At 43.6% G+C, this 20,804-nt stretch overlaps 2 protein-coding genes across 4 annotated transcripts in view; one reads left to right on the top strand and one right to left on the bottom strand.

The window, feature by feature from the left end:
- The window catches only part of LOC132250775 (uncharacterized oxidoreductase ZK1290.5-like), a 96,296-nt gene extending 88,360 nt beyond the window's left edge, over positions 1 to 7,936 (bottom strand). The window contains exon 1 of the mRNA XM_059728086.1: positions 7,915 to 7,936. Coding sequence (XP_059584069.1) covers positions 7,915 to 7,921 — 7 coding nt within the window. The 5' untranslated portion in view covers positions 7,922 to 7,936. The remainder of the gene's footprint in view (positions 1 to 7,914) is intronic.
- A 38-nt stretch (positions 7,937 to 7,974) lies between these two features.
- Positions 7,975 to 20,804, top strand: part of DPH5 (diphthamide biosynthesis 5) — a 41,623-nt gene continuing 28,793 nt past the window's right edge. The window contains exons 1-4 of one of the 3 annotated variants that reach the window (XM_006273722.4): positions 8,167 to 8,435; positions 9,540 to 9,726; positions 15,452 to 15,576; positions 20,441 to 20,549. In XM_006273722.4, the coding sequence (XP_006273784.2) occupies positions 8,200 to 8,435; positions 9,540 to 9,726; positions 15,452 to 15,576; positions 20,441 to 20,549 (657 nt within the window). In that variant the 5' untranslated portion in view covers positions 8,167 to 8,199. Of the gene's footprint in view, positions 8,436 to 9,536; positions 9,727 to 15,451; positions 15,577 to 20,440; positions 20,550 to 20,804 lie in introns of all 3 variants that reach the window. The other 2 variants (XM_014599673.3, XM_059728084.1) reach the window with 2 other exon arrangements.

Below are 20,804 nucleotides of genomic sequence, written 5' to 3'. Positions count from 1 at the left end.
TGAGGCAGGCAGCAGCAGCACTGGGAGGGAGGGCTACAGCCCCCCCAAATTTGCCGTAGCAACCCCGTAGCCCCCCTTCCCAGCACTGCCACTGCCTGCTCCATTCCTGCCCACCTCGAGTGAAACGCTGGCCCAGCCCCACACTGAAAAGGCCTTAACGAAAAGCGCGCCCTCACCCCGCACACAGCAGGCCCGGGCCGACCTGGCAGTGGAGGCAGGGACAGGCGGAGTGGGCTCAAGGCTGATGCGGAGGGGTGGGGAGGAGTGGGCCTGGGCCCAAGGGGATGAGGAGGCTTGCTCCTCCCCTCCCCCAGCCACTGCCATGGCAGGATGGGCCTGCTGTGCCCTCCCAGTCCACAGCAGCCCAGCTTTTCCCCCTGCATCGGGCTCCCTCTTTCTCTCCCACTGCTACAGTGCACCTGCCTGTCCCCCAACCCACGTCAGGCCCGCTCCTGCCCCCACCCCCCACATCATGTCAACCCCACTCCCACCCTGCGCTGCCATCACCCCCAAGGAGCAAGGGGGGAGGGGTGAGACCAGCTCTGATGGCCTTCCCCCGCCCTCCGCTCCATTGTTGCCACCTGCAGGAGCATTCATGCTCTGTTTGCCAGCCAATCAGAGCAAGAATAAAGTGTTATGGACAGAAAGACATATTAAGGCTTTTATAATATTAGAATTATCAGTCACATTGGCCAAAAAAAAGCGGACTGCCTATAACATCAATTTTCCTTTTATTGGTGTCAATATGATATGGACCAATACATCGGTGCACCTTTAATAAAGGGCACCTTGGTACACAATGACTGAGCAAAATAAGTTAACATTGCTATATGACATTGGTTGCCATCACATTATTCACTTGAACAGTATCTTGAATATCATCTTTCACCCCGTGTCTGTCTTGTCTATTAGGTTACAAGCCCTTTGGGACAAAGATTTTATGTTATTCTAGGAAAAGTGCTTAGCAGAGTGGGGCTCTATTTTTGTTTGGTCTTTCAGCACTACCCCAGTAAACATAATTACTACTATTACTACTACTACTACACACTGGGTATGTAGGATATGGATAGGTTACCGTAGGTATATGAACCTAATTATATGGTACTCTGCATGGCAGCAGAACTATATGGATGCAATTAATTTTATGTACTGATATCTTAAATGATTAGTGACCTTTTTTTTTTAAACCTCTGCTAATTCTAGTTACTGCCACTGACTGATTAAAAAAACACTATTAATCTTAAATGTTCTCTCAGAGAAAATGTGTCTTTAGTATCATTGACACCTGCTGGCAGACAATCATGTCATTTAACAAAAAACATTTGCATTCCAGGATCATGTGCCTAAAAAAATAAAAGTCCCCTCCCCCCTCACTTTTTTTTTCAGATTTATTGACGTGGAAACACAGTAATTGTATCAATAGATTTACCATATCTTCAGCTTCACAATAAAGTATGCTGAACAAACTTAAAGAAAAGCTTTCCCCATAACTCCCCAATTAAGAGCTTTGGGGACTTTTTACCACACAGAAATGACATTACCGTTTTTAGAAGAACATATGGTACATATAACCCATGCATAGCCGTGCTTGGTTCTAGGCTGTGTGCAGGATAGGAGGTTTAGAGAAGAGTCTTGCTAAGGTTACAGAAAAACAATACTTTTTACCACCAGGAGACTTCATTCATTAAGTCTTCTGCATCCCACAAAGCATCCCAACAAAAAGTGATGCCACGCTGAATCTAACCATGCAGTGAATGACCTTGAAAGAGCCTTCTAAGATTTGTTTTAGTTACCAAAAAAACCTTACAGAATTTTGACCAACCATGTTCACTGTTTTATTCCACTGAATCTTTTTCTACTTTCACAAGGATGTTAACGTTCGCATAAAGTACAGGAAGTGATGGTGTCTACTGACTAGAATTAGATTGTACTGCTTCAAGATAAAATGACATGTGTTACACTTTCAAAGTGGTCTGAAAGCTAAAAGAGCACTAAATAAAATGCTACCGACTACTTTTTAAGGTTTTGCTTCAGAGAAAACAACAAGATTTTCCTTAATTAAATCAAGGTGAACAAAAACGTATAAACTTCTTGACTAGAGCAAACGCACTCAAACATTACAAACAGAATAAACTGTTCTTGGAAACCCCTGGTGTGAGCTGGATCCTGCTTAATTTACTTCCACAGAGTTACACTACTTTATGCCAGGCTGTCCAGTTGGTGGCTCCTGAGAGGTTACATGATGGCCACTAGACACCCCTCCCCCTATACTGCAATTGCAGCTGGAATATCTGGGCTCCCCCTCCCTCCTCTGACTTCCACTGCCTGCTCCTGCCCAGGGAGTGGGACAGTGCAGCATAGTGCAGGGGAGCTTGGGGCTACATGGGTGCACAGTGCAGAGGTGGAGGGAAGGGTACGTAGAACAGCAGTGGTGGGGAAGGCATGGACATGCGGTGCAGTGTGGGGGAGGACATGGCTGCACAAAGCAGGGGTGCTGGAATGCAGCTTGGGAGGGGTCTGTTGCTTGCCCTGGAGTGGTCTGCAAGTATGTGGCCTCCAACTGTCCAGAAGTAGGACAGCTCTGTTTTACCCCATCTAAGAATCTAGTTCTTTTAATAAAAATGGCACCTTGCTAATAATATGGAGAGAAATTATACTTATCTTATTAATCACTAAAAATTTAAAAATCATCCATTGTTAAGGTAAAATAGACTGCAGGAAGGAAAGAAACAGCACAGTGAATGCTTTTAAAAGCAGACCAAGTCAAGATATTGCCATGAACCTGTGCAATGAATTTTTGCACTTGCATGAAGGACTGGGGTTAAAATCAGTAAGTTTTGTTCATTTTAAACAATGTACTAGTTAAATCTTTTACAGAAAAAAGCCTCTCTTAGCTTCAGTTCCTTCTAATCAGATTTCCTCAGGCTAATATTTGCTGAAATGTTAAGTTAAGGAGACCCAAGGAAGGGCACTTGATGTCCAAAAGTTTGTCCAACAGCTCTCTCAACTATATAGTGGGTCAAGTAAAAGATATCATGAAAATTCTTTGCCTCTTTGAAAGGTTAAATACATTCTCATGTAAAAACAAAAGCAATGACCAGTTAAAGATGGTGATCTTTCATCACCTGCCGTCTCTCATTCATCATCTGACCTTGACAAATTTACCAAGCCCCTACAAACCAGAAGTAAAAAAAAAAACACAGGCAAAGTATGAAAATTAACAGGCTATACTGACAACTGCCTAATAAAACCATAGCTCCTTTGCTACTTTCAGTTGAGGAATGGATGGGGATTTTGCCAAAGTCTGTTCCAACACTGTGCTTTGGGGTTATATATCTTTTATATCAGTGGTTCTCAACCTTTGGTACCTTACGTACCACTTGCCTATCGACACAACAAAGCAAAACCGGAAGTCCCATCTTGGCACTTCCAGTTTTGCTGCCATGAGCCGAGTCCCACTTTTTCCTCACAGATCATGGCCTGAGGCAAAGCAGCCTGCGTAGGGCCCCCCTTCCTGCCCCCCAGCATACTGACCTGGGGAGTGAAAGCCCCCATGCACCTGACATGGTGGGAGGGGCGGTAGCTGGAACTTCCAGCCTGAACAGGCAAAGACGCCTCCAACCTGCTGGGCGGGAGGGCAAACTCAAAACTCAGCACCCACATACCCCCTGCCCGTGTCTTGCTTACCCCTAGGGGTGCATGTACCACAGGTTGAGAAACGCTGTTTTATATGTTTCAGACTAGAAGAGTTCCTATAAATGTGAATCTACTCTCTTCTTGCTAGAAAGAGATTTTTCTCTCTTTTCTGTTTCAATTTCCTGTCTCCTGTGAGTTGTAGAACACAGGCCTTTGACTTAACTCTCTCTTGGCTTCCAGTTTTGGAGGTCCAAATGAGAAAAGCTTTTGGAAAGATCATAAAGGAAAGAAAAAAATAGTCAAATGATGTATGAAAAAGTCTAAAACTTTCATCAAAATTGCCAAATTAAATACTTTACTTTGCAAAATACAAGAGTTCAGGTTTAATTAACTGCAAGATACCCCCCCACAAAAATTAGTGAACAGAAGTAAGATTTCAGTTCTGCATTTTGGGTGATAAGGGAAGAAATCCTCCTGACTGCAGAATTTTAGTGGATCCACTACACAACATCTGCTATAACTTCAGAAGTCCAATAGTCCCTGTGGTGGGTATGCTCCCTCTTTGTGTAATGACTTGGCTGTGTGCCTATCCCAGCACACATCTGCCCCATCCTCCAGTCTGGGAAAGTTAGTGCTTTAGGGACATCCTAAAAATTAAAGCTCTCTCTCTATCCCAAACTGTGCATAGGTAGAGCAGTAGCCAAGTAGATTTATGCACCACCTCTGCTCACCTGATGCTGTGCAGGCTTGGAAGGGTCATCTTTAGGGAGGAGAGAATAGTTGAGGTTACACATCCATTTAATAACTGGACTGTGCCGAATCATCAATGAAGGTGCCAACTGGGAGCGGGAGGAGTGCAACTTGATGTGTTCCACAGACAGCCAAAAAGAATGTCCTAATCCAAGACAATCTTTTTTTTCCCCTAAGATATTTCAACTGCAGTTCAGTGAACAAGAAAATTCCTTTTTCCAATTCTCAAAGAGCTAGTGGAAAGAATACCTGCTTTGCTCTACTTCACCAATAAAAAAAGAAAAAAACCTTTCTTACACAAATTCTCACGCCTGAAGAGGCATAGCAGGAGTACATTATGGTTAGTCTGTATGCTAAGCCATGCTCGTTTTCAAACAGCAGTTTTTTTCTGATTCACTAGGAACCACATTTAACTGAGACAGCTACTATTGGCTCTTCTATGTTTCCACTTTTTTTTTCAACTTTTAGGTAAATAAAATTCACTCATATGTTTTGTGAGTCCTTCCACAGGACTTTTTACTGTAAAATCAATACTTTGCATTTGACCATATTTAATTTTATTATTGATAAAAAAAATAGCTTGTTCTTATCATTCTCGTATTTTGAGGCATATAATGGGATTCTTTTTCTTGAAAAATATACTTTTGTTTATAATTATTATTATAAAAATCAAATGTTCTCACTTATCAATATGCCCATGAATAAACTAGTAGAGTTTAGCCCACTGCATGAATGAGAAGTATAGTCATAATCCTGCCAAGTATTACCTGTGAGTGAAAAATACTCAAAAATAAGGCAGCAGCTTACTATAGCAAAAAGTAAGCTCCGAAAGAGTAAAAAGCAGAGCAGCAAATGGCATTTGATACCCAGATGTACAGAGAGCCCAAACCAAACTCCCACTGACATCAATGGAAACTTTGCCTGTGGCTACAGTTCTGCAAATGGATCTTTACCAGTAAGGATTCACACAACGGCGTTTGTATCAGGCCAAAAACTCTTTTTAAGCACAACTTGTAATGTTGCTCGTGCATGATTTTTGGTATTTTTCTAAAATGGTCCAACTCTATTATTTGTTATATGAAACTCTCAGTTTGTTGGTTGCGGAGATAAGCTCAAAACAAGAATGCAAACAAAACTCCCCCAAATTTATCAAGTACCTTGTTTTATAGCAGCCTCATGACTTTTATACCAATCTCATGACTTTTAGGGACCTGACTCATGAATATTTTATACACGTGCCAGAATGCTATTTCACAACCCAATCCCTGTAAATAACACAGTTTACTATGGACCTTCTGGTCTCAAGACTCATAAACCACACTGAACTATTTTGACCAAATAAAAGAAACTACCTTTTTTAAACTGGGGAGACACTTTATTGTTTTCAAGAATTGTCCAAATAGCCAACAATTTTAGCTTAATTTCAACTCAGTAAAGAATACTGTTCCACTTTCAGAACCCCTCCTTGCAAATCTACAAATTTACATGTAATTCATTTTACTCATGTGTATAAATCTTTGAAGGACTGGACCTTTGATTTCCCTACATACATAACTCAGGTCTCTGTCTCCCTGTCACATATGCAACAGTGAACATTACTTTTCTTCCCTGCAACTCTTCATGATCCTGTGTGGGAGTAGTACTCATAACAAGACCAAACTCTGTCTGGGATGTGGAATCAAGTTAAAGACAATCGGTAAAAATTGGGCCAAAAAGAAATGGTGATGAGAGAGAGATTTGAAATAGGGTGGGCTGAAAGGACAATGTCAACTTGATTTTTTTTAAACTGATTAGCATGAAACATCCAACTGCCTCACAGACTAGAACTTCAAAACAGTATGGCGATATTTTCTCTTAATCTTATAGATGTTGGTAGATGTTGCGTTGCCCTGCAGAAATGGAGACCAGATTTTTTAACTGTTGTAAAAGAAACACTAAACATCAGGACTGGCTATTTCTCAAGGAAATTTTTTCCATCTTTAAAAAAAAAAAAAAGGAATTAAAACCTTAGGGGGAAAAAAATTTGTTTTGGTAGAAAAATTCTAACTTTCTGTTACTTTGCTTTCCCACCCTGTCCTAGAAGTTCTCCACTGAAAAAAAGGGAGGGAGAAGTACTTAAAAAAGGGGGTGGGGGATGAGGTGGAAGAAATAGTCTTTTTCTTTTTCTCCTGGAAAAGCATGAAAACTTAAAAGGAAAACAAGCAAGGAGTGCTCTGCACAGAGGCTTGCCTGCTACCTCTTTTGCAACTGCCTTGAGAAGTAAACACCCATTTGCAGCTCTTGTGGGAGAACAAGCACATGATCTGCCCAGAGCCCTGCACTAGAGTGATGTCACTGTGCTAGTGCAAGAGACACGAGGTTGAAATGACTGCTAACAAAACAGTGATGCTAACTATACCCCCCATTCAAGGCATATACATTTAATCTCTCTCATTTACAGTAATCCCTAGGTATCATAGCATATGTGTTTCTAAATAATAATATGTTTTGTGCACATCAAAACTGACCATCTTTAATGCCTTTTAACAGTATTATCAAACTTAAGTCGTAGTATATCAAGTCAGGCCCAGAGCTATCATGAGATTGTAAAGATGTGTTTCTTTCTGTTTTTCAAGACTGTTTTCTACAATTAGGAGGAGCATTTGGGGAGCAGTTTTTTTGTTTGCTTTTTTCTGCATGAAAACTGAGATTCCCATCCGAATACTTGATTTCTGCAGCCTGGCCTTAAAAAACACCTAACAATGTAAAACTTGCAACTCTGTTATAAGAACTGGCAATAAGGCTTCAAATAAATCTGTTGAAACTGGAGAAAAAAAGAGTTAAGAGAAGGACCTGGCAAAGATTCAAAGATTCAGTTTGGGCTCAAACGTGAAGACAAAATCTCTTCATTTTCTCCCCGTTAGGGAGACTTTTGCAGTGAGCTCCAACTGTATTTTATGTACTTGTTATCCTGTGCAGCATCCATCACAAAGCAACCAGGCAATGCCAGCTCTTCATTTTCACTCAGTTTTTTTACTATGAAAAGGTAACGGAGAAGCTTTTCTGTTGCAAAGACCTTGAGCAGGCCATAGGTGGTTGCCATGTTTCTAACACTATAATGTCTATGGGAAACCTCTAGTTTATTGTATGAATCGTGTTTGCACAGCTACCAGTGCTAACACCAAGTGGCACCTGGCAGCTCTCCTGAAAGGATCTTAGGGCACTCCACGGTCCTGCAGCTCCGTTGCTGAGTATCGCTGACCTTGGTGCTTGTACAACTGGAAAGGAAAAATCTACCCAAGTCTGAAACACTGTTGTGCTCTCAGGGCAAACAATTTTGCTTTGCTGCCACATAACGTTTATTAAGCCCCCGCTCCACATGATATATATTATGCCATCAACTAGTGAATCACGCCATTAATTTAGACTAGCCGCATGTGCAAAATAATTAATCCCACAATAATGACCCTCCAGCTATAAAAAGGGCTGACAAGCTACAAGGTTAGTGCTTTGAAACGTGTACCAGTGCTCCAGCTGGTTTCTACCCACCTTCCATTTGAACGTGTAGCAGGGCCCTTAAGGCCACACTGGGGGGCACTGTTAGGCCCTGACCACAGCCCCGGGCCAGGCCGATGCCAGGGGGCGGCTCCAAGCAGTGCCCCCAGCCAGCCACACCCCGTCTGGCAACTGGTGCAAACTCTTTGATGCCTGGTGGCCCTGAGCAGCACTGGGAGAGGAGAGGAAGGGGGTCCCAGACAAGGCGCTGCGCCCAGGCGGCTCCGGGGTCCAGAGCTGAGCGCCCCGGGGTGACACTTACCCAGGCCCAGCACAGGGATGCTGAGGCCGTTGGCGAGAGGCAGCGCGGGCCCACCCAGCGCACGGGAGGCCATAAGGCGCCGCGCCCACCCACGCAGCCGCGGCACCATCCGCCGCCTCGGCCCAGGTTGCCTCGGCCCGGCCCCCTCGGCAGCGGAGCCAGTTCTCGGCCCGGCCCGGCCCGGCCCCCGCCCCCGGCTCCTGTCGCAAAACGTCGCAAAGTGGCAGGTTCGCACCGGCCCGGCGGGACCACGGTTCGTGCGGGGCCGGGGCGGCCTGAGGGGCCGGGGGCGGAGGTCGGGCTCGGCTCGGGGGGCTGCCCTGCCTTGTCCTGCCCTGCAGACATGCGGGCGGGGGCAGGAGGGGTTATACACACCTCGGGGGTGATACACGCGCTTTTTATATAATAGCATGTTTTATATAGAGAGAAAGAGATATAAAACATGCCTTAGATAAACGTCCATGTTATAAGCATAATACTTCATACCAGATAGCATGCTATATAGATCGTGTGTAAAGGACGTTATACATGTGTTTCATATATACATAATGTATATTACATGCAATATAATGTGCATAAATATATAATATTTATATACACATGTACATATAGACATGTAGACAGGCATGAACACGTGTGTGTATATAGATGTGTGTATATACACATGCATGCATACATATATATACACACACGTGTCTGCATATATATTTTGTGTGTGTGTGTATATGTACGTGCCTGTGTCTACATGTCTGCATATGTGGACATGTGTGTGTATTTAACTTATATTGCATGTAATATACCTGCCTAGATATGGTAGAATCAATAATAGTTCATATACTTCAGTTGTATGGCATAAAATTTGCTGTATTGCATGTAATATACTTGTAACCTACAACCTACACAAGAATATATATATAGAGAAAAAGAGATGTGCATGTCTCTCTTTATATATATTTTGTGTATATATGTATATGTGTGTGTGTATATGAACATATATATGTATATATGTACGTGTGCATGCCTGTGTCCATGTGTCTGTATGTGCATGTGTACACACACGCACACATGTGTATATAGGAAGATAAAGCTGCAGCTCCATTGCAGACCCAAGGTGGGCTGTTGGATTATTATGGGGAGAGAGGAAAACAGGGATAGCATGGGGAGGGAAAGGCCTAGTTTGCCTCCCCAGATAAAGCAGGGGCATTGAAGCTGCTCCCTTTCAGAAGGTGCTAGGGATGCCATCTGCCCAGTGGAGCAGTAGTTTTGGCAGGGAAAGAGCCCCGTCATGTTTTCCAGAGATGTAGATTGATCCACAGTGATCTGCCCCCATCTAATATCTGTTTCCTTTTTGTAGCAGGTTACAAAATTCACACCCTGGAGCTGGCATCTCATCTGCTGCCCCAATTAAAATGCTTTATCTGATTGGACTGGGGCTGGGAGACGCTAAGGATATTACAGTGAAAGGGCTGGAGGTTATAAAGCAGTGTCACAAAGTGTATTTGGAAGCCTACACGTCCATGCTGACTGTAGGGAAGGAAGTTCTGGTAGGTTTACAAGCAATTGGATTACAGGTTGTTACTGTATGTTGTAGTTACAAAAAGGTACTAAGGAGAATCCTGGAAATGGTGGATTTGGAATGTAACCAGTGAGGCCTGGCCTAGTATTCATTCAGTTACCAGATGAGTGCAGAATTTGGTTATATATGTACAGTATTTACTTGAACCTAAAATAAGCCCTGCACCATCAGTTTAGGAGAAAAAGTCCCTTGATACCTACCCCCTCCCCTGCAGCATAGAAGAAAAAGCCTCTTGTCTTAAATCCACATACAAAGGGGGATGGGGAGGTGGCTGCTGAAGCTCTGACACTGGTCCTGAGCCCAAGTCAGGGCCAGAGTCAGACCCACAGCAGTCTTGTGCCTCACTCTCAACCAGCGTTCCGTCTAAGCTGTGCGGCATGCATGGCCACGCAGGCGCACCTAGCAGCGTGGCAGGAGTGCACCTGCACAGCCGTGCATGCCGCGTAGCTTAGAGGGAATGCTGCTCTCAACTTGCCTTCTGCAGCTTCTGCCCCACCCTCTGTCCCTTTCCCCCACTTGCTGTCAGGCACAGCTTGGCTTTGTCTCATACTGGATTCCCTTCTGGGCACGGAGCACATGGAAACTCTGTCCCCTGCGTGGACAGTCAGTGGCACTCACAGTTGCGTGGCCCAGCCAGGGCTGAACTCACGCTTCTCTGGGAGGGAACAGAAAGAGGCAGAGACTGCAGGGAGCAGGAGGGGAAGGGGCAGAGATTTAAGGGGGGGAAGGGGCAGAGGCTGTGGGGAGCTGGGGATGGGGGAGCGCCTGTGGTGGGGGAAGGAGGCAGGAAAGCTGCAGGGGAAAAAAGTGGCGGGGCAGGGGATAAGGGGGGCCACCTGACTCCCCAAGCCACTATTTTCCCTACTGTAGCAGTGGGAGGGGGCTGCATTTAAGACAGCTCTCCAATAATTAGATTCTATACCTGGAAAATTATTTTTAAAATGATACATTTTCCATATATAAAGTTTAATTATTGGAAGGTCGTCTTAAATTCTGGGTCAATTCAATTTGAGTACATACGGTAAATAGAGTACATTTTTGTGCAAAAGCCTAAAGAAAGCCAAAGCATCTTGATGAGCACAAATATGATTCGAGCCCAGCTCAGCTAAATTGGTCAAAGACTGAAATTGCTACCATTCAGGAAATGTCAGAATTTTGACACTTCTTTTTTTATTCCAAAACTAGCCAATTGCACGTCATGAATGATGGATTTCAAAGGAGTGTTTACATGGCTGGCCCCAAAAGGTGGCCCTGCCCCTGCCCATTCTGTTGCCCCTCACTGCCAAACCCCGCCCCCCCAGCCCTGCTGCTGCCCCTCACTCCCAACCCACTGACCCCAGCCCTGCTAGTGCCCCTCACTCACCAAACTGCAGTACCCTGCTCCCCTGGATCCCCACATCCTGGGATGGGGCTGCTGCACTGCACCAGGCAACCTGGCCATGGCCCCCTCCCTCTCCCTCCCCCCCCTTGCCCCCTCAGTGTCTCCTGGATGCTAAGCCCCTGCAAGCAGAGCATGGGCACTGGCCCCTGTGCTGCCAGCCTGGCCAGGGGTGGAAGCAGGGAGATGTGATCAGAGGCAGCAGGGAACATCGCATGGGTCTGTGCACTTCCACAGCTGCAGGCAGGTACATGTATGCTCCCTGCTGCCTCCGACTGCCCTCCCCCTGCACCCACCAGCGGACCAAAGGAAAATCCCAGACATTCGGCCAGATTTAAAAAAAACCACCCCAACTGAGGTCAGAGGGCTTAAAAAAGAGGACACAGATGCATGGTAACCCTATCTTGGCGATGCATGCACACTTGATCAGACAGACAGACAGACTAAGCCTTACAGACAGACTAAGCCCTTTATCATATTGGGACAGAAAGTAGACACTGGAGATTTTTCATTAAGCAAATAGTGCACAAAAATATCTGATTCGGTTGAAAGAACTAAAGTGAAACATTTCTGAAACATCCCATGTTGGTGTGTTGCACAATGAACTGTGTATAGCCATGGGGCTCAGGAGTGTTTCAGGAATATTCTGTAAATTGGTGTCTCATGTCCGCATTCCTCCCGGTTGGCCAGGTTCTCTCATCAAACTACGTCTTCCAGAATTAATTGTGCAGATCAGTCAGAGGTCAGACTGCAGTGCAGTGTGGGATATAGTTTCTGTCAGTGGCTAGACCTTATGGTAATGATTCTCAGTCAGGTGCCTTGAGATTCTTTCAAGGGTGTTGTGGGGTACCACACAATATTAGTACTGTTACATTTGAAATATGATTCACAAGGTAAACCCAGACATTTAAAATGGAAATCAATAGTTATGGTCTTTCTGAGTTCCTTGCAATAGAAAAACTGCTCTGTTATTTTTCAGAAGTCCAAAAACAGTGAGCAATAAAAGGTGGCATTTTCCAAGGTGTGCCTCAAGTCTAAAAAGGTTGAGAACCACTGCCTCACAGGAAAGAATGAGAGTATAAAGCTCCTTATAAGACATCCGTGCCCAGAGACAGATGCAGATTAATGTTGAATTGACATAAAATGGTGTGTTTGAATTTAGTTCAACAAACGGAAAACTTTACCTCAGTTTGAACTTATACAAAGCTACATATTTTTTCTAGATTGTCTTCGTAATCAGAAAATACTGTTAAAACATATTTTCCTGTGATAATTTTGAGTTACAGCAAATAATTTTGATTGAAGATTCTGACCCAGTTCTTCTTTGTCAATTAAACAGGGAGCAAAGGAAAATTGTTGGATATAGCTGTTTTTTAGGCTTTCATAGATGCTAGGGTCAGAAGGGACCTTAACAGATCATCAAGTCTGACCCCCTGCCTAGGCAGGAAAGAGTGCTGGCGTCAGATGACCCCAGCCAGATTCCTATCCAGCCTTCTCTTAAAGAGCCCCAAGGTAGGAGAGAGCACCACCTCCCTTGGAAGCCCATTGCAAATTTTGGCCACCCTTACTGTGAAGAAGTTTTTCCTGATATCCAGCCTAAATCTGCTCTCTGTCAGTTTGTGACCATTGTTCCTTGTTACCCCAAGAGGTGCCCCGTTAAACAGAGCATCTCCAATCCCTTGCTGCGCCCCCTTAATGAATTTGTAGGTGGCCACAAGATCACGTTTCAGCCTTCTCTTGTGGAGGCTGAAGAGGTCCAGGTTGCTCAGTGTCTCCTCATAGGGCTTGTCCTGTAAGCCCCTAACCATATGAGTGGCTCTCCTCTGGACCCTCTCGAGTCTATCAACATCCTTCTTGAAGTGCCCAAAACTGGACGCAGTACTCCAACTGCAGTCTGACCAATTCCGCATAGAGGAGAAGTATCACCTCCTTGGTTCTATTTGTCATTCATCTGCTGATGCATAATAAAGTGCGGTTAGCTTTGCTGATGATTTCATCACGCTGACGACTCATGTTCATCTTGGAGTCCTCTGTGACTCCAAGATCCCTTTTCACTTCTTCGCATTGCCAATGCCTAGGTTGGCCTTTAATTTGTTAAAATAACTGTTTCAATTAGTAACTGTTCATTGGTCAATGCCTTTAATGTGACATGAAGAAAACATGTGGGATAGTCGAGTCCAACAAGACTTTCCAGCTCTTGACAAAACTCTTTAGACCTCTTACTATTACAGAGTTCAAAATTAGCATTTCAATATACCTTGCTTCTTTGCTTGAATGCCCATCTCTTTATGTACTGTGGGCACCTCACCATTCTTATGTTTTGAGAAAGTGCTATTTTCATATAACAGATGACAAATAATCCTAAAGAGAGACAGCCATTGGCTCACCCAGTCATAGAGGAAATTTCTGGCAGAGAAGGGAATTGAACCTAGGTTTTCCAAGTGGTAGGCTACTACTTTCACCTCAAGTTTAGCTCTCCTTGTGGAAGCTCTTGCTGCTACTCTATGTGATTATTATTAAGGTAGTCCTCGTGTCTACCCAGCGTTCATCTCTGGAAGGAAGCAGAGTTGCAATTGATGTCACAACTTCTGCTAAGCAAGATTTTCCTAGTCTTGGTTGGCTGTGCGCGGGCCGGGGGCGAGCCGGGCCTGTCTTTGCGCACGCGGGGTTGGAGGAGACCGTGGCGGCGGCAAGGCACGCACGGGCTAGAATTAGTCACAGAGGCGTAATGGTTGATTGAAAGATTATTTACTTACACCCAAGATGGTCGCGGTGTAGGCTGGACAGTTTCCAGGTGCAGCTCCGCTTAAATCCTCGTTGGAGGACTACAACAAATTCGGTTCTTTGGCCCCGGAGTTGTTAAGGCTTCGCAGGTTCGGCAGTTCTTTCCCACGGAGTTGTCGAAGCTCCGTGGGCTCTGTTCGGTTCTCAGGCCCCAGAGTTGTTAAGGCTCCGTGGGTTCGAAAATTGAGTATATAGGAAAGGGATACGTCTAGGATTGTGCTCGGCGACGGGGAGAGGCCAGAGGCTGTTTAGACCTCTGTTGCCTGCTTAAGAAATGCGTTGGGTCCATGAGGATCCACAGCGCTTAGAGATCTTCACGCTCTTTAAGTGATTTCTCTCCAAGTGATTTCTGTCCAACTTGGGCGGAAGCCACCCAAGCCTTTTATACGGCTAGCAAGCCAATCGCTAGCCGTTACGTGTACATATATTAGAGTTGGCCAATAATGTGGCACGAACTCTTATACAAATGGCGGGAACTCCTTTGCACCGTGCATCTCTGAGATGCAAAAGAAATGCACCATGCAAAGAAGCTACAAATTTGGTGGGAAATTCCCCGTTGCACCGGAGTTCTCTTCCGCAGCAGAGAACTCCACCGTGCAAGGAAGCTGCAATTTAGCGGGAACATAATTTAGCGTTGCCGAAGCACACACAAACAAAAACTCACGACTTTGGGTTGTGACAGGCTGAATAGGTATGGTTGTTTATATAGGTCCCAAATATGCTAGGTGGCTTGTGGAGCAAAAGTACCCAAATTGCCCTGCCCCAGAGTAGCTTGTTGTCTAATATAATAAAAGTGCTTAGAGCATATGATGAAACTTAAATTATGAGAGCATACAGATATGTAAGATATCTACAAGTAAGCTGCTACAGCTGTTTCCTCCCTCTGATATGAAGCCATGATCTTGCAAGTACACACACACAGTGCTTAATTTAATCTACATGAATAGGCCCATTGACTTCCATGGAATTATGCGTATGTTGAAAGGTAAGTAGTGGAAGGATCAGATGCTACAAATGTTATTGGGGGTGCTGGTTGTAACTGTGTTGGTGTAAGGACATAGGCAGGCAAGGTTCTTTGGGTAAATGTGATATCTTTTATTAGACCAACTAAATAGTTGGAAAATTGTTCTTTGCAAGCTTTCAGGACAGGCATCCTTCTCCCCAGGCCTGAACAAGAGTGTTTGTGTCCAAAAGCTTGCAAAGAACAAATATTCCAATTATTTCGTTGGTTTAATAAAAGATATCACATTTACCCAAATACATTTGACTACAAATGTTATCTGTATGCACAATAAGGTCTGCATCATGGAAAGTCAGAGATGGAGTGTGATTCTGAAATGCTTTCTCAGAGGATACTAATTAAAATGGTTTAAAGAAAGGTTAATTTTAACATGATATCAAGAATTAGGTCATGGCAGTTTCAGCTAATGTCTGATGTCTGTTTGGTTGGATGCCAGTATTGTGATCATCAGTAGACAGAGGCTGAAACAAATGAAACTGTCTAATTTTGTTTTTTTATTTCAATCTTTAGGAAGAGTTTTATGGAAGGGAATTGATTCTGGCAGACCGAGAAACAGTGGAGCAAGAGGCTGATAACATTTTAAAAGATGCTGATCTATTTGATGTTGCTTTTCTTGTAGTTGGTGATCCATTTGGGTAAGATGAGGCAACATTTTATTTATTGCTTTGGCTTTGGCATTTGGCTGCTACCCTTCCTGAATAAATGGGAGCTCACTTTTGCATAGCTGTAATTTCTTCACTGTGGTGAAGAAACTGACCATTTTCAGAAACAGTAAAAGTATCTGGTGTTCAGTTACTTGCGTTACTGGCTATATCTCTGTTTCATTAAAAGAAATTAAAATTGTTCACGTCATTATTAGTCTTGCTTTGCAGTTCTCTCCCCCAAGCAGCTTGCAAAACATCCTCATAAGATAAGAATACAGATCCACATGCCCATAAATCACCCTTTCAGTAGTCCTGCAGCATTTGTAAAATTGCTTATCGTTCTCCAAGCTGTCCTTCTGAAACTTATTCAGTGTCAGATTGTCTGCTAACTGAAGAAATTCTAGGCTATTACATAGTCAAGAAATGTATCGTACATTGTAAGAGAGAGTGCGTTTTAATTACCATTTGTATTTATATACTGTGCATATATGCAGTTACTTTCTAATTGAATGCTGCTTGTTGGTTGCAGATGCTTTTGGTTTTATCTATTATAGTCTTTAAGGACATCTGGGTCATTAAAAATGTCTTATTAGTTTGGTTTATTAAGCCTCTTATTTCCGTTACTTATTCCCACTGGTAGCTATAGTCTTTTTCTATCACCAGAAGGATGTCCTTCTGCCTTTTCAGTCAAGCATCATCAATTTGTAATGTCAGACTATACAGAACAACTCTTTGTCTCCAGCTGGTGATCCAAGATTTATATTACAGCATCAAGGGACACAAGGAAAATTAAATCACTGAGCACACCATTTGGGGGGTGTTTTTTTTTTATAAGAGAGAGGAGTAATATGTGCATGCCTGTCTAAATAGGCTAATTTATGTAAATATGGCTCCAAGGGAAACATCAAGCCATTTTTTTTTAAACTAGTACTTAGCTACAGATGATGCTGCCTATTCAGAAATGTCAATACATACTGAAAATATAATTAATATTAAAATTAGGCTTCAAATTAGGTGCAGTACTTGTATCTTCTTAAGCCTATAAACTGTAGAATAACAGCATCAAAATGTAGTTGGAGCTTGCAAATAGATATCTTAACCTGCTTCCTCAAATTCCATAATAATGTTTTCAATGACAAAAACTTCAGGTTTTATTCATTATAGCTTAGGAATATGCCTTGGAATTCTACCTTCCAAACTACTGCATATTATCTGAATATGGACGCTTTTAGCTTCTGGGTCTGTAGCCAGAGTCATGTGTACAGACCCTAGTACCTATACTAGAGCCCCATTGACTTAAGTGTCTATCGTGAGGATCATGTTGTAGGATTGGGACCTTAGAATTTAGCTGAAGAAATCATATTTGTATTGTATAGCAAAGGTTTCAGAGATATAGCCTGAAAGCCAGCTCTGGCCCACAGAGCTGTGTCATTTGGCTCACAAGGCTTATGGAGGGCCTAGAAATTTGGAGTTGGGGCCCACTGACAAATTTCAAGGTATGGAGCCCTGCTAGGGACACATTTTGACAGTGGTGTGGCAAGTGATAGCTGAATGAATCCCCACAACTCTTTGAGTCAGCAAAGCACTACTTGCCCCACTGCTAGAGATGGGTTTGTGAGGCTCCCTGCTGTCCAAATCTGGCCCACAGGACTAAGTGAGTTTGACACCCCTGTTCTAGGGCATTGCATATATCATATGGTCACAAGTTTTAAACTCTAAAGTTCCTTGGTATACTTCTGAAAAGCACTTATTTAGATGCCTTAGCACTTAGTATAGATTTGACTGCTTAACTTTAAGCAGCAGTGTAGAAATATATAGTATGGGAAGATGTAGAGAATCCCTTTTAATTTAGTCTTCTAAATCATTGCTAAATCATTTGGGATGGGCAGGCAAGCTTTGCAAAAAACAAGGAATATGTAGAAATTAGGTAGTCTACATTTTTTGTTATTGAAATATCAAATGTTGCTGCTAATTAAAACTATCTGAAGGAAATATGGATTGATTTTTCTGCAATATATATAAAACTCATAATGCCTATGACATAAATTGACCAGCTTACAAGCAGGGTAACACTACAGGTGACACTCGCCATTCGCAGGAGATACGTTCTCATATCCCCCGCAAAAGGTGAAATCTGCAAATAAGGCACTGCATTCATGAACACCGTGCCCCTGGCGGCATGGCTTCAGCGGTGATGGCAGGAGAGCTCCCGAGGGGCTCCAGTAAGTGTTTAAAGTGTATTTAAAATGTGGGTTTGGCATTTGCTAATATTTGAAACTGCGAATAACGAGGGTTTCCTGTATATATATCGAACTGTTGGTGTGTGCAAGCTTAGGAGCACTAACAGCAGAGAACAGTGTTTTGAAGAAGTGGCTTACTTCAGTTCTCCCTCTCACTAGTTATCCCACGTACTCCTGTTCCACAGGGGGTCTCTAGGGTCTCTAGTGGCTGAAGGCAAGATTGGCCTGTCCTTTTGAAAACCCTATGGGAAGAGAAGCCGGGGATGTCCATAACTTGACTTCAGAGTTTAAGTCTATTTGCCCCCAAGATGGAAGGAAATGTAGTAGGGGTATAGGTGGACTTGTAGCCCTGCAGACTAGGATGCCCTAGTCAAGCCCCTTTCCACAAGTGGCAGCTGCATTCAAAATATCCAAATCTTTTTTTTCCCCAAACAGGTGGCTATCTGTAGCGGTAGTTGCAATAGTAGATATATTAGAGTAGACTTGCTGACTTTTAGCTTTGTCATCAGACAGTATGGTGACTTTAAAAAACAAAAATCCACTTTCAGTCTATGCTAGTGTTCCCCTCATTGCTGCTCCCAGTAAAAGTGCACTGATAGCAGACCAGTGATGGGAAAAGTGGTAGTGTTGGGCTGTCCAACTGGTGTAAACAGGGTTGTTAGGGGTTAAATTGCAGCCCACAGTCTTGTTGGTGTGGCTCCAACACCCAGGTAGTGAATGCCCTGCTGCTCCCTCCTACAACCCTTGCCCGCTACCAAATTTGGGGTCTTCAGGCATTGCTGGCAACCCAACTCAGTGGTGGGAGAAGGTGGGGAGTGAACAGCAGTGTTGTTCACCCCTTGGATTCTAGAACCATGCAGCCCATGAGAAGCTGCATGGTCTGCATGGGGCCCATGGGGCCAAATAGGCTGGACCACTCTGTGGTAGACAAAGGCATGGAGGGCCTGGCTCCTTCAGGCCTCCTGCTACAATTAGCAGAGTCCTCAAGCACATCACTTGCAGCTGTGCTGTGGTCCTCCTGGAGGAGGTCCAATGGGAGTAAATGCTGACTGGAACAGATTTCAGTAAATAAAGCCAGCTGGTCCCCAGATCCATCATTAGTAAACCCACAAAGTCCTACAGAGTCCTTGTCTCAGATGCAAAGAGAAGAGGACAAGTCAGCCTCTCAGAGCAGTTGTGCTCAAATCCCCTTCAGAAAGGGGAGGGGATAGTTCAGCTGTTAATGAGAAGGTTGTTCTATGTCCAGACCACCTTAGTGCTGCTGTCCTGAGAATGGGAGCCCATTTCTGGCCACTTCCTGACTTCCCAACATTCAGACCCTTAGGCTTAATCTGCTGCAACGAGATTGATTTTTAGAAAATAGCTATTCCTTTTACCCCTGCCAGCAGCTGCCATATTTGAGTCAGTATCTGAGACCCCTGATCATGCCACACAGTGGAAGTGAGAGGGGCAGTAAGGATGGGAAAATGTCTGGCTAGAGATAGAAGGAACTCTGTTAGGATTAGGCTGAAATCACAGAGGAGGTCATAGCTAAAGCAGTCTTCCTGTTTAATTAGTCTGATCAGCCAGATGCTATTTCTTTCTTTGCTTACCTCCATGGCATGAGCTGTATTGTCTGAGGTGCCTTGGGGAAAAGGAGGCAGCTGAAGCCATTGTTCAGATTTGATAGATTTTTAACAGTATTTTTGCATTTCACATATAATTTGGAAAACACGGTACTTGCTGCACATCCCTATGAGCAAGTGTGCTATTTGCAATCAAGATTAGATTTCAGTGCAGTTCTGATGCTGAAAGTACTTGTGGTCTACATCTGGACAAAACTCTCAATAATTGTGCTGTGAGTTTTGCCCAGCTCTGAGGACTACAGGTCCATTTTGATTGATGCACCAAATACAGCCCTATGGTAAGTTTAAGTGGCAATTTCCCCTATTTACTTCAGGAATAAATATAATCCCTCATTTGTACGTTCCTTACAAATTCCAGTGCTGTTTCTCAGAGCCTCTGTGGACTGGTACTTAAACATCTCTCTTATAAATATATTTTACCAGCCAAATATTTTTCCAGTGAATGAATGCATATCTGCTACATGGGAAAATAATCAGTACTCTTCAGACTGTAAAAAGTTCTATGCACTGTATAGTGTTGCCCCCCATCATGTTCACAGAGGCTGTCAGAACAAGTCTGGTTGCACAGTAATTAAGGGAACACTCGAGTTTCGCTGGAGTTGCTCTCTTTGCTGAGTAAAACTGAGTTTGCTGTTCAACAGATGTCCAGCAGCCACCTGCAAAAGACAAAGGGCAAACAGAACTTTCCTTTTAGAGTGGCTGCCAAAAGTTACTTTAAAAAGCAACAATTGTGCTACTGTTGTAGCTTGAACTTTGTGAGAAAGCTGCTAGGAGCAGTGAAATGCTGTGGCTGTCTCTAATTTCAGCCTTGAAGGACCAAATATGGAAGCCCTTTTCTGGGATTTATTGTTGTGGGAAAGTCAGTCTGGCTACTACTGTCTTCTTGGCACTCAGCACAACATTAATTTATGAGGCATTTTGATTTTACTTTCAAAACAAGCTACAGATTTGCTGAAATCTTCTCAGTCTAATGCATTTCCCTCCTTATAGGGCCACAACACACAGCGATCTAGTTCTACGTGCAGTAAAGCTGGGGATTCCATACAGGGTTATTCATAATGCTTCCATAATGAATGCAGTGGGCTGCTGTGGATTACAGGTAACTCTTCTATACGTACTGTTTTTATAACTGAAAAAAATTAGAATAAATGGCCCCTGCTGTTGTGCAGTCGCTGAAGGGCTGTATGATGCAGTCCAAGAGACAAAGCCGTAGAATTGACCAGTCCTGTTCTGTTCTCAAAATGTGCTAATAGTCTCTTTTCAGTGAGCTACATACATTATCACTATGTCATGTAGTGTGGGAAAGCGAATGGTTCCTTTGTACTGATGTTTGTGTAAAAACAGCGTGCAACAA

This window comes from Alligator mississippiensis, chromosome 5, assembly GCF_030867095.1.
Source record: "Alligator mississippiensis isolate rAllMis1 chromosome 5, rAllMis1, whole genome shotgun sequence".
Classification (NCBI taxonomy): Eukaryota; Metazoa; Chordata; order Crocodylia; family Alligatoridae; genus Alligator; species Alligator mississippiensis.
Note: the sequence above shows the minus strand (reverse complement) of the source record. Positions and strands in the feature narration are given on the sequence as shown.